The sequence below is a fragment of the Gastrolobium bilobum genome, unplaced genomic scaffold (assembly GCF_033153095.1).
Source record: "Gastrolobium bilobum isolate Gb01-03AN ecotype WA unplaced genomic scaffold, APGP_CSIRO_Gbil_v1 utg40846, whole genome shotgun sequence".
Taxonomy (NCBI): Eukaryota; Viridiplantae; Streptophyta; class Magnoliopsida; order Fabales; family Fabaceae; genus Gastrolobium; species Gastrolobium bilobum.
In genome coordinates, this window is record NW_026896487.1 from 202,678 (window position 1) to 228,093 (window position 25,416).

Below are 25,416 nucleotides of genomic sequence, written 5' to 3' on the forward strand. Positions count from 1 at the left end.
TGATGTGTAGGAGGAGAATAATACCGACAACCTTTTGTATTCGAGAATACCCATGAAACACACATTTCATAGCTAGGTTAGATAACTGTACAGAGAAAGATTATACACAAAACGGGTAAAACCAAAAGATACATTTGGGAGGGTGCTTGTAAAGAGAATCCATAGGAAACAAGAGAGAATGAGGAACTAGGTTATTTGAAACAGAAGATGGCATACAATTTATTATCTAAGAGCAACATCCCCTCAAACTTTTAGAGGTAAATTAGCATTTAATAACATGAGCAGTATAAAAATTATTGTGATGTTTTCTTTCTGCAATGTCATTTTGTTGTGGTGTGTGAGGACAACTAGATTGGTAAACCATGCAATAAGGACATAAAAGAGTTAAAGGGGCAGAAAAATACTCTTACATTATCACTACATAAAATATGAATGGTGCACCAAAATTGAGTGTTGATTTAATACTAAATAATTATAAAACTATCTTTCATTAAAAATAATCTAGGTACATCTTGATAAACAATCAATGAAAGTAACAAAGTACCTATAACTTGAGATACAACTGACACGACTAGGACCCTAAATGTCTGATTGAAAATAATCGAAAGAAGAGACCTTACTCATCAAAGTAGATCAAACATGTTACCTACGCTAACACAACTCACACCCGAAACACTGTCACTGGGAGAGATGAGGAACTATATGCTTTAATTTATTTAGACTCGGATGATCGAAATGACAGTGGAGGAGACTAGGAGAATATGTTATAGCATGTATGGTAGAAAGTTGAGGCTGAAGATTTAAGTACTCGTGATTCAAATCCTACGCAAATTGTCTGCCCTTACTCCAATGTTTTATATGGTAAGTGTTCGAGTATAATATAAACCATTAAAGAAGCTCTCACCTAGTAGCTTAAGCTTTTGGGTTGAATTGGTTCTTTACATGGTATCAGAGCCTCGGTGTCACGAATTCGATTCTCACCGCCTCTATTTTCTCTTGTGAAATTTCTTAGCATAGGTAGACTAAGCTTGATGCATTATCCACCCTTCAAGCCCAATGGACTCTCGCGTGAGAAGGCGTGTTAGAGTATAATATAAACCATTAAAGAAACGCTCACCTAATAGCTTAAGTTTTTGGGTTGAATTAATTCTTTACAAAAAGGTTCAACAAAGAGGTTATGGAGCAGTTAAGAGTGCGAGTAAATTGACTGATGAAATTAAATGAAGAAGACGACCAAGAATAAAAACAACATAATTCAAGTTTTAAGATGGGAGGGGAACAGCTTAACCAATGCTGGCGACCTTAGCCTTAGAGCCATTAGCGAGAATGATGTGATGGAGAGTTTTGATAGGAGATAATTTTTAGAAAAGAGAACGATTAACGGTGTTCAGAAGCACTAAATCTAAAATCCAAGGTCCTGCACATAATGAATGAGAGAGGCAATCAGAAGCTCTATATCTAAAATCAAAGGTCCAACAGACAATGAATGAGAGAGGCAAGTCGTAGAATTACCAATATATGGTATACCGGTATAACAGCTGAAGATGAGTCTTGGTGGATTGACTTTGGTTGAAGATACTCCCTACATTCATTATCTGACAGGATATTCTTATTTTCATCTATAAAATCAGGCTTTCTCGCAATACCCAATGCTGGATATTGTGTCACATTGGTAGACTTTTCTGGAAAATCATGCAAAGAATAGCACTTATCTTGAGTGTGTCCCATACATTTGCAATAGGAACATTGAGGAAGGTTACCAATTACCATGACCAAGGCTTCGGCCTCCTCGATAAATGAAATTGTAGACAAAAGCAGAAGGTTCTAAATCTGTTTGAGAACCAATTCCAGTAGACCCCACTGACAAAGGAAATCTTAGCAGATGATCAATGAGATCTTCTGTTGAAGGAATATTATTATGAAAAGACTCAAGTACTTGTGTAGACCTTGGAGAACAAAAAGCATATACATGTTATCTAGCTTATCCAATACCTTTTGAAGATCGTCACCTGTCAGAATCAATTTGATTTGTTAAATAGTGGTCTATGGTTGTTGAGATAGGAAGGTAAACATGATCTGTCATTTGGAGGGTTGCTAGATTATGGACTGAATCATATAGGCTCTGGAAATAATCGACATAGGAACTTCTAGCCTTTTTCCATCCTTTTACCTTAGGTCATAACAGGATTTTGTAGGAATTTTGGGTCAATGGACCTCCATAAAGGCACCAACTTCTGATAAGCGACTTTCTACCATTCTTCTTGCACACTGTCGATCTTTTCAACTTTCTTGGTTAAATGGTCAGATAGCCCCTTTCCTAAAAACCACATATCAACAGCAGCATACCAATATAAATAGTGTTTGTTGTTCAGTTTCTCAAATGCTATAGCGGGAGAACTTGAGAATGCAAAGGAGATGATGCCTTTTTGAGACTTGGAGGATTCAGACTCAGAAGCCACAAGTCTTCAGAGGTGAACAACGGGCACCAAATAGAGTGGGAATAATGTGCATAACAAGGAAAATAAGACTCACAATGCAATCAGAAAAACATGAACAGGAGTGTAAACACCAAGGAAGGACTACTATCCAAACAGAGTGGGATAGGACTTATAACTACTCAAACAGAACAAAGAAGCGGTGACGAGCATAACAAGATCAGTGGTAGTGAGATCTGACATCGTGAAGGAAGCATGTGGCTTACACACACCGACAGATGGTGAGGTGCCTAGGGACACATGATGCTGCTTTGTATGAGGACACACAGATGGATGACCAGTTGGTAGTTTCTTAGTTGATTGGTGATGCCATTTGCTGATAGGTCTTCTCTGTTACAACTTGTGATGTTATCTACCAAGGACTTTGAAGGACTTTTAGGGTTCTGTTGAACCTGAGAGCAGAAACCCCAAGACTTTGAGCATAAATGTGAGCAAGCCCATTCTCATGTCAACTTGAAAAGGTTGAAAAACTGAGATTTCTCTGAATTTGCTTTAGTGTAAAATACACTCAGTATGCTGTGGAGCTTAGAGTACTATGTTGTGTTCGGGTGTAAAATACACTCAATTAGCTTTTGGGTTTTTTTTTTGTTTCTTATTATATGAACATATAACTGTAGCATCATTTTGATATAGGATAGCTATTTTATACATTATTATGTTGTGTTCTTAATATCTGACTGTTTGCAGCTTAGAGTATCTAAAATTTTGAACTGAAGCTCAGCTTCTACTTTGCAGTTGGTGGCAAGATTGACCAAGGAAATAGTTGAAACATACCAAATATGCAATCCACAGTTTAAATATTCTGAAGATCTAAATCCCAAAAGATTTTTGACCAGCCCGTCTATTGGAGTGCTTAATGATGGCTATGATAATGTAAACTCAGATCTTATCCTGACAGTGAATTTCGTCTTGATCCATTTAGAGAAAAATAGAAGGTTTGTCGTACAGATTTCATACCTTTTTTCTGTGTTATCATTGTCTACTCCTTTATGAATACTAAAAGCAATACATGTTGATTTTCAGTAGATAGCAAAGGTGTCACCTTGCCCATCTGGCATATGTCTTTCTTAAATTTGAATTCTCATATGGTGCAGATATATTGTCAAAGATGTCCTTGGCCATGGGACATTTGGACAAGTGGCTAAATGCTGGGATTCAGATACCAACAGTTTTGTTGCTGTCAAGATCATTAAAAATCAACCTGCTTACTATCAACAGGCACTGGTTGAAGTAACTATTTTAACAACGGTAACCAATTATTATTATTGCTATTATTCTTTTTTGAGATCCTATTCATTTTGTTGCAAGTTCAATCACGAGAAGTCACCCAGGTATACTCTTTTTTGTTGCAGTTAAATAAGAAGTATGATCCCGAGGATAAGCATCACATTGTTCGTATATATGATTATTTTGTATATCAACGACATTTGTGCATATGCTTTGAACTGCTGGACACAAACTTGTAAGCTGTGTACTTTTTTTTTCCATTTAGCTTTTGTCATGGTACCATAATTGAGAATACATTTAAAGCATGAATGGTGTTCAAGTTCAACTGAAATAAAATTATCAGATGTTTTCTGTGATGTTGCTATCCTAGATTTGTTATTTTCTCCCTCTTGCATATTTTAGTGTTGATATTATATGTTATACAGGTATGAGCTTATCAAGATGAATCATTTTAGGGGATTATCACTTGGTATTGTTCAGCTGTTCTCTAAGCAGGTATATCAGTTCTTTGTATGACCTTTCTGCTTGGTCCTTTTGTTGGTTTTGATATCTTATCGTAATCTATTTTCTTAAATTTATGTTTTAAGATTTTATGTGGACTGGCTCTATTAAAAGATGCTGGCATTATTCATTGTGATCTGAAGCCAGAAAACATTCTTTTATGTACGAGGTTGGTTTCTTACATGAAGGTGTTCATAACGAACTGTATGCTGCTGCTATTGCATCTTGAGATTTGATGTAAGTATGTTTCATGTGTAGCACTGTGAAGCCAGCAGAAATCAAGATAATTGACTTTGGATCCGCATGCATGGAAAACCGCACTGTTTACTCCTATATTCAGGTTTACATTTACTGTGAAAGTAGGCCTTTACTATTGTAATTCTAAGTGTTTGGTACTTATACTTATTCTCTGATTTTAATGTAGAGTCGATACTACAGATCTCCTGAAGTTCTCCTTGGATATCAGTATCCTAACCAATGCAATCAGTAGCTGATATCTTTCTTTTCAAGCTTTTTATATTTTTGGGGTTTCTTTTCATTGCGTTATTTTATTTCTTTACATTTTCTTGCCTCATCATCTTCCTGCAATGCAAGCTGCATGGGATTGGCTGAATCTCAACTACTTCTAATTTTTAAGTTTTAACCAAGAGTAAAGATTGTTATATTCTTGGTTAAAACTTATGAGGGTTTTGTTATACTCGCATTTTAACATGATATAGAGTATCCTTGTTCTTGGTGTGACACTAATGAAATGAGTCAAACATATAGCTTAGAACATAGAGATGTTGGATTTACCAAGCAGCATGCCCTTGTTAAAATTGATGGCATACCAGACTTTCTTAACGTATATTTTTCAGAAGATATGTTCTCCCTGCTTTAATAATTAATTTTTCAGATTATTTTCATGTACTCTCGGCTTTATTTTGGCCCTTAACCCTTATAAGGTACACAACAGCTATTGATATGTGGTCCTTTGGGTGCATAGTTGCTGAATTATTTCTTGGATTACCATTATTCCCTGGTGCTTCGGAATTTGATCTTTTGAGGCGGATGATTGAAATACTCGGGTATGCCTCTATCTGTGAAGGAGAAAACATTTTAATTATGTGGCAATCCAATTTATATAGCAATAATGTGACATCACCTTGGAGTTATTTTTTCCTTTCTTCATCCAAATTATACTTTATATGTTAGCCTAAAGAAAAGTGGTAAAAAGAAACTTAAATTCGTGTATACATTTTCATTTAACAAAGTTTTTCCTACAAACGGAAACAGAATGGTCCTACATTTGAAAACCAAAACTGCTACAGAGTAGCAATGAGGTTACTTTGAATTATATATATAAAGAAATTTCATTAAGGAAGAAAAGAAGTGTGCGAATCTAAAGGATAAGATATCCTCACAAGGTTACTAAAGAAAACACCTAGAAACTAAGAGATTGAGTCCTGCAACAAGGCATGTCAATCTCTCATTATGTTCAACAAAGAAATACCTTTAAAACGTCCATGAGCAGTTTTAAATGTTAGGACCTGAGAGGCATGTATTGAAATCCATGTGTTAGTTATACAGTAGAGACTCTATTATTTAACTAAATAAAAGAGAATAACAAAGAATAATACACAATGTGGGACTTCATGCCTTATATTTCTCAACACTCCCCTTCAAGCTTCTCAACACTCCCCCTCTAGCTATAACACAATCGTATGCCTAAGTGTTGTAAATATAGAAAATATATGTAATTATTTGTTTCGTTTATTAGCCAGATTAAAGTTTCCTTATTTTTAAGATTTGGTTTATTCGTTTAGGTCCATTAGTCTCTCTATATATATTGTACCACTTTGGTACATGTACTCTTTAGAAAGAAATAATATTTCAATTTTCTTTTTTAAGTTGGCATCAGAGCTTTCGACTTGGGAGCCTTTCTTGCTTATGTAGTCGTTGCCTTGATTGCGGAACCCTTTTTTGACTATCTCCTGTCAACTCTTCATTGTTGGGTTTGTCTTGCAAACTCATTCGTTCACAAGATGATGACCCATTTGCGCAAGTGCACACATCAAGTAATAAATGAGAGTTTTAATGTCCAGATTATCGTTCCCACAGAGAGAGTATTGCTAAAATGAATCTTAAGCTGTATTAAAAAATTAAAAAGAATGGGTTAGCAATATTGAACTGTTCTAGCTAGTCGTTCCCAGATATCACAGTTGTGTTCCCACTATAACAAAAGGTGAAGATCAACTTAAAATAATTCCTCGCGTGGTGTGAAGATCAACTTAAAATAGTTCCCACTATACTCAAATCCTTCCTAATTCAAGGAGGAACGACAAATCATTGAAAAATATAGTTGTTGTGTGGTGTGAAATAAACAAAATAAACAAAAATTAAAATAAGCAGTGACAAGGAGTAATAACAGGAAACAACACAATAACATGATAAGCGTAACGACAGTTAAAAGAAAAGGGAATGGATACACTGATCCACTGTTAAACCAACTGTAATCTAGGCTCAAGACCGCGTCCAATGAACTTGTTTAGGTCTTTTTCATTGCCAATGCTGAATCCTCAAGCTATTACATATAAATGGTGTTCAAAATTCCATATTGCTATGGCGGTTTTGTTCCCAACAATTACTCAGTACAGAACCTATAGTGAACGAGGTGGTCCTTTATTTCTAAGGCAACTAGTGAAAGTGTTTCCACACTCTTCACCTTCCTCCTATTGTTCAGTAGTCTGAAATCCCTTCCTTAAGGAAGTTCCTCTCTCAGTCATGTTCAATTTTTATTGATACAAGATATTATAACATATAAACAATAGAAATTCGATGGATTAAATTCAACTACAGAAGTTTAACAACTTCACAACTTTTTCATTCCAAAAAGAAATTAGCTCATGCTCAAAGTCATGGTTGAAAATACATACAAAATCTTAACAAGTTGAAATCCTATAGACCCGAGATACAAATTGATGAAGACAAATAGGGAGAAGAGAAATTACATACTCAAAGTAAATACAGAGAAACAAAGACTTAATAACACAATGGTAAAATAAAAATGAAGAAAAATGGTTGCTTTGCTCGTGTGGAGCTTTGATGGAGAAGAGAAAACACTAGGGTGTTGTTCTAGCAATTAAAACTTGCTTGCCAAAGCTATTGTTTCCTTTGTTTAATCTTCTATTTATAGGCTGGGGAAGACAGTGGTATTGTTGTGATTACTTCAAGCCGTTCCCTGCACCATTGGATCGAGAACGTCTCCTCCTTTCTTTGATCAAACGATGGGTGTTGATTTAAGGTGGATAAGACTAGGGTTGAGCTGTCTCCTCTGCTTTGCTTTTCCAAGGACGATCTTTTGACACTCAGACTCGTCCAACAACATTCTCTGCTTTGTTGTGTGCGTTTTCTGCTCTGCTGTGTGCGTATGTCCTTTTAGGTGTGTTTCATTACCGTACTCTGTAGAAATGCAAAAAACAAATGTTAGTGGAATCAAAAAGTAAAAGCACTGGACAGGTCATTCATGTTATTCTCTCTTTCTTTTCTCACTTTTCCACGTTGGCAGTCGTTCCTTCACACAAGTCAACATTTATTGCATACATACTAATATTTATAATATAAACGGACTGGTTGTTTCGCAGTGAAAACACTGCACATGGGATAGAATTTTTGTCCCATCAGCCACCACTAGCATCCACCAATTTTTTTTCTAGGGACCTTTTGTACGAAGAAGGCCACTGCTCAGCTCAGAATTTCTTGATCTATTGATCTAAGTAGCTTCATGATTGGTTGAAGACCCATGCGCACACTGTCGGCTTTTTGTCTTTGGTAACCCACAGGCGACATCACACCGTTTGGGGCTGCAGTTCCCAAAAAGCCTACAGTCATAGGAGCCTCACACGCCTCCACAGCATGCATGGGCTGCCATCTCACCGGCGCATGAGGCCATTTTCAACCTTTGTCCACCGTGTTTGTGATCGTCCAACCATCCCGAGCCTATATTTGTCTTCATCCTCTTGATCAGACACTTTTTAGGTGCTAGGTCTTCATCCTCTTTGTTTTATTTTTTTTGGACTAACGACTGTGTGTAATTACCTAGCCCGTATCACAACCCACAATTTCTCTCAATCCAAATGATCTTCCCACTATGCATCATAATTATCGTCTCAATGGATAAAATTATTTACGGTAGTCTCAACTTATTTGTATGATCGTCAAAGGACGTTGTGAAGTTGCTCATCTTGAAAGGTCTTTTCGTGCTAAAATAGATCTGTTGTTTGCTGAGTGGGATGATAAAGGCTATCTTATTATGACATGGCTATGAAATTCTATGACTCTTGAAAATCAACATTCCATATTTTTACCTACCGCTCTCGAGATTTGGAACATTCTTAGGCAAACTTACTCTATGAAGCAAGATGCTGTCACCTGCTATGACTTGAGAAATATGACTCCACCAAGCAGGGTTCTTTCTCTCCAATACGATATTACGACATTACGAATGGGTTGTCAACAGAGCTAGATTAGTACCGGAATTTGAAAATGGAGGGTTGCAAGGATGTTGCCACCCTAGTTATGTCAGTTGAAAGGAATTGAATATTTGATTTTCTTTGTGGCCTCAACTCCGAATTCCCTATTCAGGTTCAGATTCTTTGTAAGAAAAATTGACCTTCTCTTTCTGAATTTTATCACACTATTAGGGTTGAAGATATTCGTAGGGCAATCATGATGCATGCTCAGTTGCCTGATAAATTTGTCATGCTTTCATTTAAACTCATTACTCCAGGTCCTTTTTCTGACTCTAAGCCAACTGATGGGTTTGCTATGATTAACCCCCTCATGAAGGGTCTTTTTCCTCTTTTTCTAAGTCCAGCAAAAAGGGATGCTAGTGCACCTATTGTAAAAGGCTAGGTTACACAAAAGAACACGTGCATTCAGTCTCTTATTGCTGCTTGCATTGATTTCAAAAACTCATGGATTGTGGATTGCGGTTTGTTCCTTTTATTGATGATTGTATTATGATAGAACGAATATTCTTGATACAAGACAAGGCAGAGATACCATATTTGTTCATCCAATTTCAACATATGATTAAGACACATTTTGGTAAGAGTATTAAATACTTGAATCAGATAATGGTACGAAGTATGTCAACCAGTGCCTTTCTTAATTCATTGAAGATAAGGGATTGTTGAAAGCCTGAAAGAAAGAATTGTTATTTACTTGAAGTCACCAAGGCATTATGTTTTAGACATCTGTATCTAGCTCTTATTAGGGAGACCTTCACGGGTTCTTGGCCGTATAATTCCTCTTCATTTGGTGATCTCTTTCTTTCCCTTTGTTCCAGTTATGCAGTGTCTTTAGTCTCGCTCCTTTGGGTGTGTTGCCTTCGTCCATATTCATAAACAACATTGAAATAAATTGGAACCCTGAGTCCGTAAGTGTGTCTTCCTTGATTATGCCTCTGACAACAAAAGATACAAATGCTATCATCCTCCAAGTTGTAAGTTCTTTGTCTGCATGGATATAACTTCTCATGAATTTGGATTCTTTTTCCCTCGTTCTTGCCTTCAGGGGGAGAATAATTCAGAGCTTCGTCCGTTTTCTTCGGGTTAGAGTCTCCCTTTCAATTACCTAGCCCTTCTGAGTCTAACTCTAATACCCCAGTTGCTACACTGCATGATAATGAGAAGTAAGACCTAGTTGATGAGGCTAGTAATTCTTTATGTACTTCATATGACATTCCTTGTAATCTACAGAAAGCTAGAACACTCGAACTACAATCGTGTGTATCACTGGTAAGTACTAAATGCACTTCTCTTTTTTTCCCTAACCTATTATAAATCTTGATGACTTACCTATTGCTTTAAGGAAAGGGAAAAAATCTTGTATCCAATAGCCTATATCTCATTTTATCTCCTTTAAGAACTTTTATATGCAGCATAGAAGTTTTATTTCAGCACTCGATTCTATTTTAATCTCAACATCAATGCTCACGAAGCATTTAAAGATGATAATTTTCAAGCAATACATGACGAGAAGAATGCTTTGTAGAAAAATAAAAATTGGAAGTTGTTGACAAGTTAAATGCAAAAAAGTCAGTGGGGTGCAAATGGGTTTATTCTCTGTAGTATAATTCAAATGATACTCTTAGTCAGATAAAAGGCTCGATTAATAGCCAAGGGTTATACACAGACTTATAGCATTGCTTACAAAGAAACGTTTGCTTTAGTGACCAAAATGAACACCATGAGAGTTCTATTATCCCTTGCTGCTCAGTTTGATTTAAACTTAAACCAATTTGATATGAAGATTGTTTTCCTTAATAGAGTTAGAAGATGAAGTTTACGTGGATATCCCATTGGGATTTGACTCCACAAATGGAGATAATAAAATTTGTAGGTTAATGAAGGCTTTATATGGGTTGCAACAATCCTCATGTGCTTAATTTGGAAAATTTAACGAGGTTATGGCATCATTAGGATATAAGCAGAGTTAAGAAGATCAAACATTTTTCTTTAAAAATTCCCAAGGTGGTAAGGTCACTATTCTCTTAGTTTATGTTGATGACATTATTATAATAGGGGATGATATAGTTGAGAAATGCGCTCTGCTAAAAAGACTAATTGTTGAATTTGATATTAAAGATCTTGGGAAATTGAGATACTTTCTTGGGATATAGGTTGTCCATTCAAAACAAGGGATCTTTATCTGTCAGAGAAAGCATGTTATCGATCTCCTTAAAAAAATAGGAAAACTTACCTTCGAGTACTTCGATTAAGTAGAATCACAAATTGGGAAACGAAAAGGAGAGCCCTCTAATTGACAAAAGGCAATATTAACGATTGAAGGGAAGATTGATATATCTGGCTTGTAGGACTTGATCTAGCTTATTATGCGGTTAGCATTGTCACCCATTTCATACGCGACTTAGGGGAAAAAACGCCTGCATGCAATGGATAGAATTCTCTAGTATCTTAAAGCCACAGTAGATAGAGGGCTATTATCCTAGATATGGGGAAATTACAGGAAGTAAACTGTAAGGAATCAAACAAATAAACAAAAGACTTTTCTGAATAATTCCTCTATTTAATTCTCAAACCAGTAAATCCAACAATATTCAGCAAGAAACATAATTGGTTACATGCTATAGTGTTGCTATAGCTCAGATTTGCATAAATGAAATAAAGAAAATAAGAATGATAGTTTCAGAGGAATTGGAGAGTCCCTGATCTCTCCCAATTTCACCCAAAGGTGCCTAAGTCCCAAATGCCCCAAAAGATACCCACTCCCTCAGCATTTCTCTCTATATAAATGAATTCCCTAACAAACTTTCCCTCCGTGATGAGTCAGCATATAGGAATATTATTCTCTGCATCTCTGCTTACGGTTGAGCCCCTAATATCAGTCATGGGTCGTAACAATACTCCCCCCAACAGATTCACCTTGTCCTCAAGGTGATGGTCAGTAAACTCATGTCCTCCCCCAGGATCCCACTGCTTGAAATATAAGGGCCAATGGATGCATGAAGCAACAAAACAACCACCACCAGGATCCCATTGTGTGAGCTGTAAAGGCCAACAGATGCTTGCAGAAATATAAACTCCCCCCGGATCCCATTGTCCTTCTGCACTAATGACTTTGTTGATTTCCTACCCTTGAAGAATATTCAAGGCATTGATCTCATGGTTGAAACCAGAATACATATAAACCAGAATGCAAATAACTCTTGCAGAAACCTTGAAGCAGGAATGGGTTTGAATAATAATTTGCAATACTAGAAAAGAACCCACTTCACCAGAATTTTCATGACCAGAGCTCTTTTTGTCCTCATCACAATCATGCAGTTCGCCATTAAGTTGATGGATTTCTGCCATAAGGCTTTGCTCCCACTGCTTTTCAACCTCCCTCAAATCTGGAAATTTTCTAAAAGTAAAGCTATAAGAATGACCGTTCTCTTGACATAAAAAACCATCGAAATTGTTAGTGAAAGGATCTTTATAAGGCTTTTGAACTTTTGAAAGGTGTTTCAAATCAACTTGGAGAACATAATGCAGAGGAGAAGAAGCAAGTAATCCGTGCATTCTAGGAAATAACTTGTGAACCCCATGCCTGAAATCATATGCAGAACCACAATGGAAGAGACGAAGACGGTTCTGCAGATCCATGTTAAAACCATTCATGAATCTCTCCGTTACAAAAACGCAACGTCTTGGTGTGCTCGTGTGTTCTGTCTTGCTTGCGCAAATCGCATGGAAAATCCCCTTGTATGGTAGATAATTCTTCCATCGCATGTACAAGCTTCCTGACAACACCTGACTCCACCATGGAGTGGGGATGGCAGCAGCGTCCCATTTGTCGTGGAATTCCTGATGTGCTCCGTTCTGTTTGTGGCAGCCGGTGCTGACCAAGATGATTAGGGTTTGCCATAGGATGAAAAAGTAGACAAGACAATTGGATCGATTGGGCTGAGTTATGAATGCTCATATTTGAACAACTTGGTCCGCAATGAACTCAATTGGGCTGCGCACTAAGTATTTAGGCCCACTGAACCCAAACATTGTTATGGATTCATAGATCCAATCCTTATATAAAATAAGCACAAAGAACTTACTGTATTCGGGTTGGGTTGTAGATTGGGCCGAAAACATCATATTACTTTGGGTTGGGCCTAGACTTTTCTGCACCCCCATTCTTAACCTAAATCCTTCCCTGTTCTTTTTATTATTTCTGTGAGTAGCCGCTGCTGCAAATAGCAGCGCTACATTCCCACACCAGGTTAAATCTGGCGGGTCAGGCAGTGGTGGTGGGTCGACTACCACCATCGGAGGTTGGGGTATCTTCAATTCATGTACCACCTTGGCCACGAGTTCCCCCACTTCCATGGCTTCCTCAAGCACCTCGGTTTCTTCCTTTAGATCTTCCCTCGCCATCTCTTCTTTTTCTTTCTCCATTAATGCAAAACCAAGTGGCTGTTTTTCCTTTATTACCATGAGTTTTTCTTGAGTCCTCCTTCTTTTTTGGTTTTCAAACTCCTCATCAACTGTGTTTTTCTCCATAAGAGCAAGAATCGTGTGCTTCTCTTCAATTTCTGTCTTCTCATTTTCTTCCCTAATTTTTGGCTTCCCCAACACAAAATGTTGCGTATCAGATTCTGATTTTGGGGGCTCCAATTTCACTTCCTCCTCTTCGAAACAGATCTCCGGCAAGTATCGCTGTACGAATGCTCTAAAAAATATCCACCAATTTGCATTTGGATTGAGCCAACTCCAGCATTTGTACCAATTAAAAGCACGACCCTTAAGCCCTTTCACTGCCTCTATTAGCTTCTCTTCTTCAACAATTCCTTCTGCCTGGAAATATTTTTCCATATAGATGAGCCATCCCCAAGCATCATCATCTTCATAGAACTTGGGAACTTCTCTTCTCCGTGGCTTTCTTTTCAACGTGGCCATGGTCCAAAGCTACCCGGATCGGATAGCTCTGATACCAATTGTAAGGAATCAAACAAATAAACAAAAGACTTTTCTGAATAATTCTTCTATTTAATTCTCAAACCAGTAAATCCAACAATATTCAGCAAGAAACAGAATCTGGTTACATGCTATAGTGCTGCTATAGCTCAGATTTGCATAAATGAAATAAAGAAAATAAGAATGATAGTTTCAGAGGAATTGGAGAGCCCCTGATCTCTCCCAATTTCACCCAAAGGTGCCTAAGTCCCAAATGCCCCAAAAGATACCCACTCCCTCAGCATTGCTCTCTATATAAATGAATTCCCCAACAAACTTTCCCTCCATGATGAGTCAGCATATAGGAATATTATTCTCTGCATCTCTGCTTACGGTTGAGCCCCTAATATCAGTAATGGGTCGTAACATAAACATAGTAGATGGTAGCTGAATCATCATTTTGTAATTCATAGAGATAGAGGTGCACTAGGAATTAAAGATACATTGGAAATAATTATTTAGGAAAAGTAAATGACTCGCGGATATCAAATGCATTTATTATATTTAATCTCTATAAATAGATGAAGATATGTTTTAAACCAAGCGAATGTCTTCTTTCTTCGTAATCTTTAGAGCCGTCGAGCCTATCAATTTTTTTACTATTCACCTTGCCCCATTAGTCGACTATTCACCTTGCCCCATTAGTCGAAAAAACAATACCTTTTTTATTGTTGTTGGGATTGGATCCATACACCTCAACCCACTAATTGTCCTTAAAAATGTTTTTCATGTACCTACATTATTCACCAATCTGATATCCATCATGAAAACAACTCTGGATCCTATAATGTTGTTTTTAACCCAAATAATTGTATTGTGGTGGAGAAAGATTTGAGGAGGATGATTGGATATGCTAAGGAACAAGGTGATCTTTACCTTTTTGAAACCACCAAAGTAGATGAAGTTATGTTTAATCTCTATAAATAGATGAAGATATGTTTTAAACCAAGCGAGTGTCTTCTTTCTTCATAATCTTTAGAGCCGCCGAGCCTATCAATTTTTTTACTATTCACCTTGCCCCATTAGTCGAAAAAACGATACTTTTTTTATTGTTGTTGGGATTGGATCCATACACCTCAACCCACTAATTGTCCTTAAAATGTTTTTCATGTACCTACATTATTCACCAATCTGATATCCATCATTATATAATGTTGTTTTTTACCCAAATAATTGTATTGTGGTGGAGAAAGGTTTGAGGAGGATGATTGGATATGCTAAGGAACAAGATGATCTTTACCTTTTTGAAACCACCAAAGTAGTATTTTTTACAAAAGATCAACATATGAAATCCACCAGTTTAGAATAAACCAACAGAATTTGGCTACATCATCGTCAATTTGGACACCCATCTTTCCAAATTATCAAATGCTTATTCCCTTCTTTATTTTCTAAAGTTGATGTTACAAGCTTCCATTGTGAAATTTGTGAGTTTGCCAAGCACAACCGTGTGACTTTCACCATTAGCAGTAAAAGACACTTTTCAATTTTATTTAGTTCATAGTGATATATGGGGACAATCTTCTATTCCTAATATCTTTGGAGCATGTTGTTTTATGACATTTATTGATGATTGCACTTAGGTCACATGAACTTTTTTTTGGTGAAACAAAAATCTAAAATTAGTTGTGTCCTTCCAAATTTTAATGCCAAAATAATAAAGTTAATTTTGTACTATCATTAAAAGGTTCCGCACATACAATGCCAAATACTACTTTAACGTGCACCTCTTATAGTATTTTCAAAAGGAATTGTTCATGAATTCTCCTGTGTCTATATCCCACAACAAAATGGGGTTGCTGAAAAGAAGAATGGTCATCTTGAAAAAACCTGTGCACTTCTATTTCAAATAGAAGTCCCTAAATATTTTTGGAGAGAAGCTGCCCTCAGAGTCACCTATCTTATCAATAGATCGCCCACCAAAATTCTCGATCTCCAAAGCCCTATAAATATCCTATCCTCTTTCTACCCGAACACACCTTATTCCTCTCATCTCTCTCCTTATATTTTCGATTTTGTCTCTTATATCCATGTCTATCAACCAAATAGAGACAAACTTGATCACCGAGCATTGTAATGTCTCTTCCTTGGCTACTTTTCCACCCAAAAGGGATACAAGTGTTATCACCTTCCATCCAACATGTTCTATACTTCTATCGATGTCACCTTCCAAGATGAAGTTCCTAACTTTGCTTCTCCTTCTCTTCAGGGGGAGTCCTTGTCTATTGAAGAAAAGGAGGATTACGATTAACTAAAGACCAACAACTTCCAAAAACTCCAAGTTCATATTCCAGCTCAACAAATAATTTTGTTCCTAAGAACTCTCCAAATTCAGCTGCAGCTACAAATGGAAGGTTCAGCAAAGAAGTGGTATTTTCAATAGGGCGTAATCCTGATCCAATGAAAGTCCAGGACTCCAACACAGATTTTAGAAATGAGGCAACATATTACACTACTAGATAATAGCATTTATTTACCTATTGCACATAGGAAAAGGACCCGGGAATGCCCAAAAAGACCTTTATATCTTCTTGCCCACTTTCTGTCTTTTGATAAGTTTTCAACCTTCCATAAGGCTTCCTTATAAATTGAAACTCCATCCCTATACCAAAATCCTTGTTTGAGGCTTTGACCCATGAGGAATGGAAACAAACAATGAATCATGAAATTATAGCTCTGAAAAGAAAAAAAAACCTAGGAATTTGTTCAATTTCCTGAAGGAAAAAAGACAATTGATTGTAAACGGTTCTAAGAATAAGGCTGATGGATTAGTTGAGAGGTACAAAGCGAGGCTCGTGGACAAATGTTACGCTCAAACCTATTGGATTGGCTACTAAGAAACCTTTGCTCTTCGGGGAAAATTGAATGCAATTAGGATCGTCCTAGCTTTGACCACAAACAGTGGATGTAATTTACAATAGTTTGATGTCAAAAATGCATTTTTGCACGAAGACATTAAGGTTGAAATTTATATGGATGTACCTTCTGGTTATGAAAATAATGCTCCCTTAAACAAGGTTTGCAATTTAAGAAAGTCATTCTATAACTTAAAATAATCTCTAAAAGCATGGTTTGTGAGATTTACGAAGGCAATGCTTGGAAAAGATATAAACAGAGTCAAGGAGACCTCACTTGTTTGTAAAGCATTCATCTTCAGGGGAAGTTACAACTCTCTTAGCTTATGTGGATGATATAATTTTTACAAGAGGAAAAATTCCCTTGGGTCAATATATCGTAGTAGAGTTTGAAATTAAGTCTCTAGGAAAATTGACGTACTTTCTTGGGATTGAAGTAGCACATTCCAAGCAAGGCATTTTTATATCCCGACAAAAATATGTCACAGACCTTCTCAAATGCAAACCAATCAATAGCCCAATAGATCCAAATGCAAACTTGGGTCCGTTGATGATGATACTCCAAATAAAAGAGAAAAGTATTAGTGACTTGTTGGGAAGCTTATTTATTTGTGTCATACAAGGCCAAACATTGCATATGCAATAAGTGTAATTAGTCAATTTATGCATAATTCGAAAGAAGTCCATTTTCAGGTAGTCCATAGAGTGTTACAATATCTCAAACGATCCCCAGGAAGAGGTATTTTATTTAAAAGAAATGGAGAAACTCTGCCTTCAACTTATACTGATGCTGATTATGCTGGTTCACCTAGTGATAGGAGATCCACCACAGGGTATTGTACATTCCTTGGAGGAAGAATGTAGTTGCTAGGTACTAGAAGCATAATTTAGAGCAATGACTCAAGGGATATGTGAATTATTGTGGATAAAAATTCTTCTTGAAGACATAATAGTGAAGTGGGAAGGACCAATGCAGCTATATTGTGATAATAAGTCTGCAATTAGCATTGCTCATAACCTTATTCAACATGATCGAACCAAGCACATTAAAATTGACAGACACCTCTTTAAAGAGAAACTTGAGAATGGATTGATTTGTACTCCCTATTTAGCTTTAGAACATCAAATAACATATATTTTCACTAAAGGGTTAAGTAGTTCTGTATTCTAGAGTCTAGTGTTCAAGTTGCGACTGAAAAACCTCTAATCTCCAGCATGAGGGGAATATGGAAAATTGTGTAAAAATGAATATAGTAGTTGGGAGCTGTATCATCATTTTGTAATTAATAGAGATAATGGAGATAGTGGTGCACTAGAAATTTAAGATATATTGGAAATAATCATCCAGGAAGAGTTAATGACTCTATTAAAAACATTTATTGTATTTAGTCTTTATAAATAGATGAAGAGTGATGGGTATGGTTTAAGACAAGCAATTCAGGCAAACATTGCAACTGTTCTTTCTTCTTCATAATAATATTTTCTTCACAGAAAACTATCCTTAGACTGATCGGCGATCTGCCTCGAGCTATTGTATATTTCTTTGTGGAAACCTTGTAACATGGAGGTGTAAAAAACATTTTAAATGATCTCAAAGTGAGATGTGAAGGACCTATATAGTTACTATATGATAGTTAGTCAGCCATTTGTATAAAGTCAGCCATTTGTATAACACACAATCCTGTCAAACACAAACAAAACATATTGAGATTGGCTGCAACATCTAAAAGAGAAACTAAATGGTGGACTAATCACTACTACATATATTCCTCCTGGTTGTGAACTAGCTAATATCTTGACTAAGGGATTTCCTATTGACAAATTTCATGAACTAGCTAGGAATAATAAATATACATTCCTCAGCTTGAGGGTGAGGGTTGTAAATATGGAAAATATTTGTAATTATTTGTTTCCTTTATTAGCTAGATTTGTGTTTCTTTATTTTTAAGATTTAGGTTTATTCTTTAGGTCCATTAGTCTCTTTATATATATTTTACCCATTTTTTACATGTATTCTTGAGAAAGCAATAATATTTTCATTTTCTTTTTCAAGTCCTAGCTTGTTCCATATGTTATCTATTCGAGGACCTCTCAAACGCTTAGTGAATGCATCCACGAGTTGACAATTCGAGTTAAAGAAATGAGTGTATATCTATGGTGAGAGGACCTTTTCTCTTATGAAATGACAATCTATTTTGACATGCGTAGTCCTTTCATGAAACAATAAATTAGAAGCAATATGCAAAGCAGCTTGATTATTGCAAATGAGGGTTGTTTATATATAGATGCACAGTCAGTGTCCTCTCTCAAGATTTATGGATCTGCTGGTCCTCTTTTCGTGAGCCAATATAGCATTGAGGGGGAGAAATTTAGAAGATGCAATCTGGCTCTATCTTTGACTTTGTTTCAGATTGGGAGTATGTTCTAGTCTTTGTTCTGAATACGTTGTCTAGTCCTACCGATCTTTGTCCCAGATATGCAGTTTATCATTGCTGGTCTTTGTGCCAGATGCTATCTGGTCTCGTCAATGTTCGTCCTAGATTTTCAGTCTAACCCCGATCTTTGTCCCAGATGCGGTATGGCCGTGCTGGTGCTTGTCTTATGTGCGTAGTCTAGCCCTATCAGTCTTAGTCCCAAATGCAGTCTGGACTTGTCATGTGTTCTGTTGTGGGAATTTAGTAACATGAAGTAAGAAACAAAATGCGGTAGCTAAGTCAAGCATAGTGGCTGAATTTAGAGTTATGCCCCAAGGGTTTTGTGAACCACTATGGCTGAAACTTATACTAGACGACTCAAAGTGAAATATGAAGGCTGGGATAATAAATCTGCCATTTGTATAACTTAATATCTAGTTCAGCATGACTGAATAAAATACATTGAGAGATTGATTGCTACTTTATCAAGGAGAAATTGGATAGCGATTTGATAACTACATTTATCCCTTTAGGACTTCGATTAGTTGATGCGTTGACTAAGAGACTTCCCACCAAGAGATATCAAGACCTGGTCAACAAGCTAGTAATGATAAATATTCATTACTAGCTTGAGGGTGAGTGTTATAAATATAGAATCAAAAAGTATGTAATTATTATAGATTCGCTTTTCCCTTTCATTAGACTGATTGTGATAGGATAATTATAGGGAAGGTATGTAATGGGTTATAGGTATGATTTCTTATTTGTTTTCCTAGAATCATCTCTTTATTTGGAAATCAATTATCCACACTAGTCTGTGTATTGTAAACAATTGTATATGAATATTTAAGTAAATAAAAATCAGAATTTCTCAGATCTCAACTTTAGATTTTGAACATGAAAAAAAAAAATACTTTAGTTCTCATCTACGAATCGCATCTTATATTTCTTACTGTTTTGAATAACATTATAGATGTTGTGAATATATTGTAGAGGACAACCACCTGATTATCTACTGAGAGATGCCAAAAACACAAGTAAATTCTTTAAATGTATCGGGAGTCTCCAAAATATAGAGAACAGTGAGAGTTCCAGAAAAGGAAGAAGTGTTTATCAGGCATTGACGGAGGAAGAATATGAAGCTGTAAGTGTTACTGTTTTTGCTGAAGGATCTTTCTCCAAAATGAACATTGTGGCATCTCTTCAAATCCTTTTCTTCTTTTGGATTCTTTTTAATATGTTACTTGTTTATTATAACATTTCTGGTTCCTGTTCAGAGAGATTTGAAGAAGCCATCAATTGGAAAGGAGTATTTTAATCATATGAACCTTGAAGCAATCGTTACAAACTATCCGTTCAGGAAAAATCTACCAAAGGAAGATATTGTCAAAGGTTAGCTTTCATATTGTTTGACAAAACTTAAAAGCCAAGAGGCTTGAAATTTCTATCAACATGATTTTGCTATTTTATTTTTTATGCATGTGCATGTATAGTATCTCTTATTCAAGTTCATTGCACTAATGAATGCTGTATAAACTGACTTATAATAGAAAGTCAAATACGATTGGCTCTTATTGATTTTTTGAGAGGTCTAGTGGAATTGGATCCTGCAAAGCGCTGGTCACCCTTCCAGGTAATTGATTGTCTTATTGTCTGCATTAATGCAAAATTTAAGAGCACTTAGACTGTTAGTTTGTTTTCCTGCAGGCTTCAAAACACCCTTTTATAACCGGGGAACCTTTTACACACCCTTACAAGCCTCCTCCGGAGACCCCTCACATGGTAAGTAAATCTCAATTCTAAAGCATCTACTTTTTTATATTTAGTTTAAACTATTTATTCAGTACCAACAATCCTTTGAACTATTCTTGTTGGAAAGTATGTACATTTTGTAAATTGGCTAATAATATTTTTTAATTACAATTGTTAGAAATAATATTAATTTATTTATTATTATTAGAATAGTCTAGATTGTGGGCTTGGCCCATTAGGTCATTCTGTTAGGTCTTTTAGTCTCTATAAATAGAGAGCCTCCTTGTACAGACTTATACACTTGAATATACAATATATTTCAGATTCAATTTGGTATCAGAGCTCTCGATCTGAGGGCTCTGCTTCCGCATATATATCTTTTCCTTTCTTTTTACTGCCGTGCATCATACCGGCAACCATCCTTTCACACCTAACCCTTATTTAGTCACAAATTTTTGTCCTCAATCTCGTATCATCAGGAAAAAGATCGTCAGCCTCCGTTCATCGCCGGAAACCGCCAGAAAACCACCGTCCGCCACTGTTCACCGCCGTCAGACTGCTTTTCCGGCGACTTTTCCGACCAACCACCACGCGATCAGGAGCGGCTCAGGGAGGCGACCCTGTCTGTCCAAGCCGCGTGTTGATCGGAGCATCCACGCGCCGGTGGAAGTCTCCGGCGGCCGAACCACTGTTCCGGCGCGTGAGCCAACGTCCGGCCACCGTTCCAGGCCGGACCACCACCATCTTGCTCGCCTCCTCACCCTCTTTCCAGATCTGGTCTCCGTTCGTTGTGGGTCCCATCCGTTTGAAAGATATCAGTGAAAAACCCGCTGTTTGGACACTTTTGTGCAACGTTTTTGCGCGATTTCTTGCTTTCTTGTAGTTCTTTTCTATTTTTTGGTCATCTCCTTTTATTTTGTGATGGAGGGCTCAAATAATGCGTCCAAAAACACGACTGGCATCATCTCCGGTACTACCCCATCTCCATTCTTTTCTCGGGCCCGTGATTCCAATTGGAACAGTGGACGCGGTCGTAGACGTGGCCGCAGACAAAGGCCTCGTTGCAATTATTGCCAGAATCTTGGGCATTTTGAAGAACGCTGCTATAGGAAGTACCCTCATTTGAAGCCACCGACTGCCAACTTTGCTCAAACTGATGTTACGCCACCTTCAACTGGATTAGTAACTCTTTCAAGTGCCGACTATGAGGCACTTCTCAAGAAGGTTTCTTCTCAGCATCCTACTCAAGACACTGGTAATCATGTTGCTTGTTTTTATCAATCATCTCTTGGACCCTGGATAATAGACTCAGGTGCTACTCATCATATTTGTGGTAATAAAGATCTCTTCACTTCACTTTCTTATTCTAATAACCTACCCCTTGTCACTCTTGCTGATGGCACTAAGGCTCCTGCTCGTGGAATTGGGGAAGCCAAACCAACTCCTCTTTTAACTTTGTGTTCAGTTTATTATATACCTGGCATTCCTTTTAATTTAATCTCTGTTAGCCAGTTGATTCATTCTCTTTCATGTACTATTACCTTCTCTAAACAATCTTTTTCTATGCAGGATTCGGGTATGGGGAAGACGATTGGAGCAGGCGTTGAGTCACGAGGTCTCTACTATCTGATTGCACCACCTTCTCCAGTAGCTTGTTCTCTCACAGAGTCTCCTGAGCTAATTCACAGCCGTCTGGGTCATCCAAACCTCTCCAAGCTTCAGCATATGGTTCCCTTTTTATCTAATCTTAAGTCTTTAAACTGTCATTCTTGTCAGCAAGGAAAACACACTCGCTCCTCCTTTGCTAATAGAGTCAATAAAAGAGCTGATGCTCCTTTTTCTATTGTTCATTCTGATATTTGGGGTCCGAGTCGAACAACGTCTGTTTTGGGTTTTCAGTATTTTGTCACCTTTATTGATGATTTCTCCCGTTGCACTTGGGTTTATTTAATGAAAAATCGTTCTGAGTTATTTTCAATTTATCAAAAGTTTTGTGCAGAAATAAAAACTCAATTTGGTGCTTCTATTCAAATCTTGCGCAGTGATAATGCAAAAGAGTATGTGTTTCTTGAATTTTCTAAATTTCTGGATACACCAGGGACGATACACCAGACTACCTGTCCTCACACTCCACAACAAAATGGAGTCGCTGAACGTAAAAATAGACATCTAGTTGAAACTGCACGTATCCTTCTCATTCATATGAACGTCCCACTCCGTTTTTGGGCAGATGCTATTATCACCTCATGTTTCATTATCAACCGCATGCCCTCTTCTGTGCTAAATAATGATGTTCCCCACAGTATTTTGTTTTCCGGAGCACCTTCTTATCCTCTGCCTTTACATATTTTTGGCTGTACTTGTTTTGTTCATGATCTTACTCCAGGTAAAGACAAGTTGACATCCAAGGCCTTCAAGTGTATTTTCCTTGGGTATACACGTTTTCAAAAAGGGTATCGTTTCTATTCTCCTGATCTCAAGCGTTATATCGTTTCTGCTGATGTCACTTTCCTTGATCAGCAGCCTTTTCACTCTACTCCGTCTCCAGTGTCCCAAGTTGATCAGGTCCTCCCTGTTCCTTTTCTTGACTTGTCTTTACCAGCTGCAGGTGACCCTATTCCAGAGGAGCAACCAATTACCTCCATACCTGCAGATCGTCCTCTCCTCACATACCAGCGTCGTCATCCTGCACCTCCTCCGACTTTGCCTCTTGATGACTCATCGCCCTTTCCCGTCGGCTCTTCTCCTCCGGATCCTCCATCAGAGACTCCTCCCATTGCCCTTCGGAAAGGTATTCGATCCACTCGAAATCCTCATCCCCTTTATTCTTTCTTGAGTTATGACAGACTTTCCTCACAACATTTTACTTTTGTTTCTAGTCTCTCTTCTGTTTCCATCCCTAAAACCACAGGTGAAGCACTATCTCATCCAGGGTGGCGCCAGGCGATGCTTGATGAAATGCAGGAACTTCACTCCAATGGCACTTGGGATCTTGTTCGTGCTCCTCCCGGGAAGTCTGTTGTTGGTTGTCGATGGCTGTTCACAGTTAAAGTTGGTCCTGATGGCACTGTTGATCGCTTTAAAGCTCGCTTAGTGGCCAAGGGATACACACAGATCTTTGGTCTTGATTATGGGGATACCTTTTCTCCTGTTGCTAAGATGGCTTTTGTTCGCCTGTTTCTTGCCCTTGCCGCCATTCATCACTGGCCCCTTCTCCAACTTGATATTAAGAATGCTTTTCTACATTGTGACTTGCAGGAGGAAGTTTATATGGAGCAACCACCAGGTTTTGTTGCTCAGGAGGAGAGTTCTGGAATGATATGTAAACTTCGGAAATCTTTATATGGCCTGAAGCAATCTCCTCGGGCGTGGTTTAGCCGCTTTAGTTCAGTTGTTGAATCCTTTGGCTTAATCAGAAGCAAAGCCGATCATTCTGTCTTTTACCGGCATAGCTCTTTTGGCCAGTGTGTTTATCTCCTGGTCTATGTTGATGACATTATCATTACAGGCAGTGATCAGACCGGGATTGATCAGTTGAAAGAGCATTTATTCAATCAATTTCAGACCAAAGATCTTGGCAGACTTCGATATTTCTTGGGATCGAAGTTGCACAGTCTAGGCGGGGCATTTCCATCTGTCAGAGGAAGTATGCACTGGATATCCTAGATGAGACTGGCATGTTAGGCTGTAAACCCATTGATACACCTATGGACCCCAATGTTAAGTTATTACCAGGACAGGGGAGCCACTGCCAAATCCTAGTCGTTACCGCCGATTAGTTGGAAAATTGAATTATCTTACTGTGACAAGGCCAGATATCTCCTTCGCAGTGAGTGTTGCAAGTCAATTTCTTGATTCTCCCTGTGACTCCCATTGGGATGCAGTTATTAGAATTCTCCGATATATTAAAAAGGCTCCAGGAAGAGGTTTATTATATACAAATAAAGGGAGTTCAGAGATCTCTAGTTATTCAGATGCTGACTGGGCAGGTTCTCCTTCAGATAGACGATCCACCTCAGGGTATTGTGTTCTCTTCAGAGAAAATTTGATCTCTTGGAAGAGTAAGAAGCAAACTGTGGTCGCCAGATCCAGTGCGGAGGCAGAATATCGGGCAATGGCAAATGCAACCTGTGAGCTCATCTGGCTGAGTCAATTGCTGAAGGAACTCCATCTCTGTGAACAAAGGCCCATGAAGCTCATTTGTGACAACCAAGCCGCTTTGCATATATCCTCTAACCCAGTCTTTCATGAGAGGACCAAGCATATAGAAATTGACTGTCATTTTGTTAGAGAAAAGATCCAGTCAAGGGAGATCGAGACAGCATTTGTCAATTCCAATGATCAACTTGCGGATGTATTCACTAAAGCTCTTAGAGGTCCTCGAATAGATCATATTTGTAACAAGCTGGGAGCTTTTGATATATACGCACCAGCTTGAGGGGGAGTGTTAGAAATAATATAATTAATTTATTATTATTAGAATAGTCTAGATTGTGGGCTTGGCCCATTAGGTCATTCCGTTAGGTCTTTTAGTCTCTATAAATAGAGAGCCTCCTTGTACAGACTTATACACTTGAATATACAATATATTTCAGATTCAATTACAATAATTAGGATATTTGAAATTCTTGTAATTATTACATTTAGTCTACATAATAGTCTGTCCATTGTATAATTT

At 37.5% G+C, this 25,416-nt stretch overlaps 1 protein-coding gene across 1 annotated transcript in view; it reads left to right on the forward strand.

Moving 5' to 3' along the window:
* LOC133299957 (dual specificity protein kinase YAK1 homolog) overlaps nt 1–20,768 on the forward strand; it is a gene marked incomplete at its 3' end in the record, with an annotated part of 28,773 nt that extends 8,005 nt beyond the window's left edge. The window contains exons 2-13 of the mRNA XM_061499446.1: nt 3,231–3,430; nt 3,590–3,743; nt 3,848–3,957; nt 4,148–4,217; nt 4,310–4,392; nt 4,482–4,563; nt 4,648–4,688; nt 5,168–5,290; nt 19,980–20,130; nt 20,264–20,378; nt 20,537–20,619; nt 20,694–20,768. Coding sequence (XP_061355430.1) covers nt 3,231–3,430; nt 3,590–3,743; nt 3,848–3,957; nt 4,148–4,217; nt 4,310–4,392; nt 4,482–4,563; nt 4,648–4,688; nt 5,168–5,290; nt 19,980–20,130; nt 20,264–20,378; nt 20,537–20,619; nt 20,694–20,768 — 1,287 coding nt within the window. The remainder of the gene's footprint in view (nt 1–3,230; nt 3,431–3,589; nt 3,744–3,847; nt 3,958–4,147; nt 4,218–4,309; nt 4,393–4,481; nt 4,564–4,647; nt 4,689–5,167; nt 5,291–19,979; nt 20,131–20,263; nt 20,379–20,536; nt 20,620–20,693) is intronic.
* Nucleotides 20,769–25,416: the final 4,648 nt, after the last annotated feature.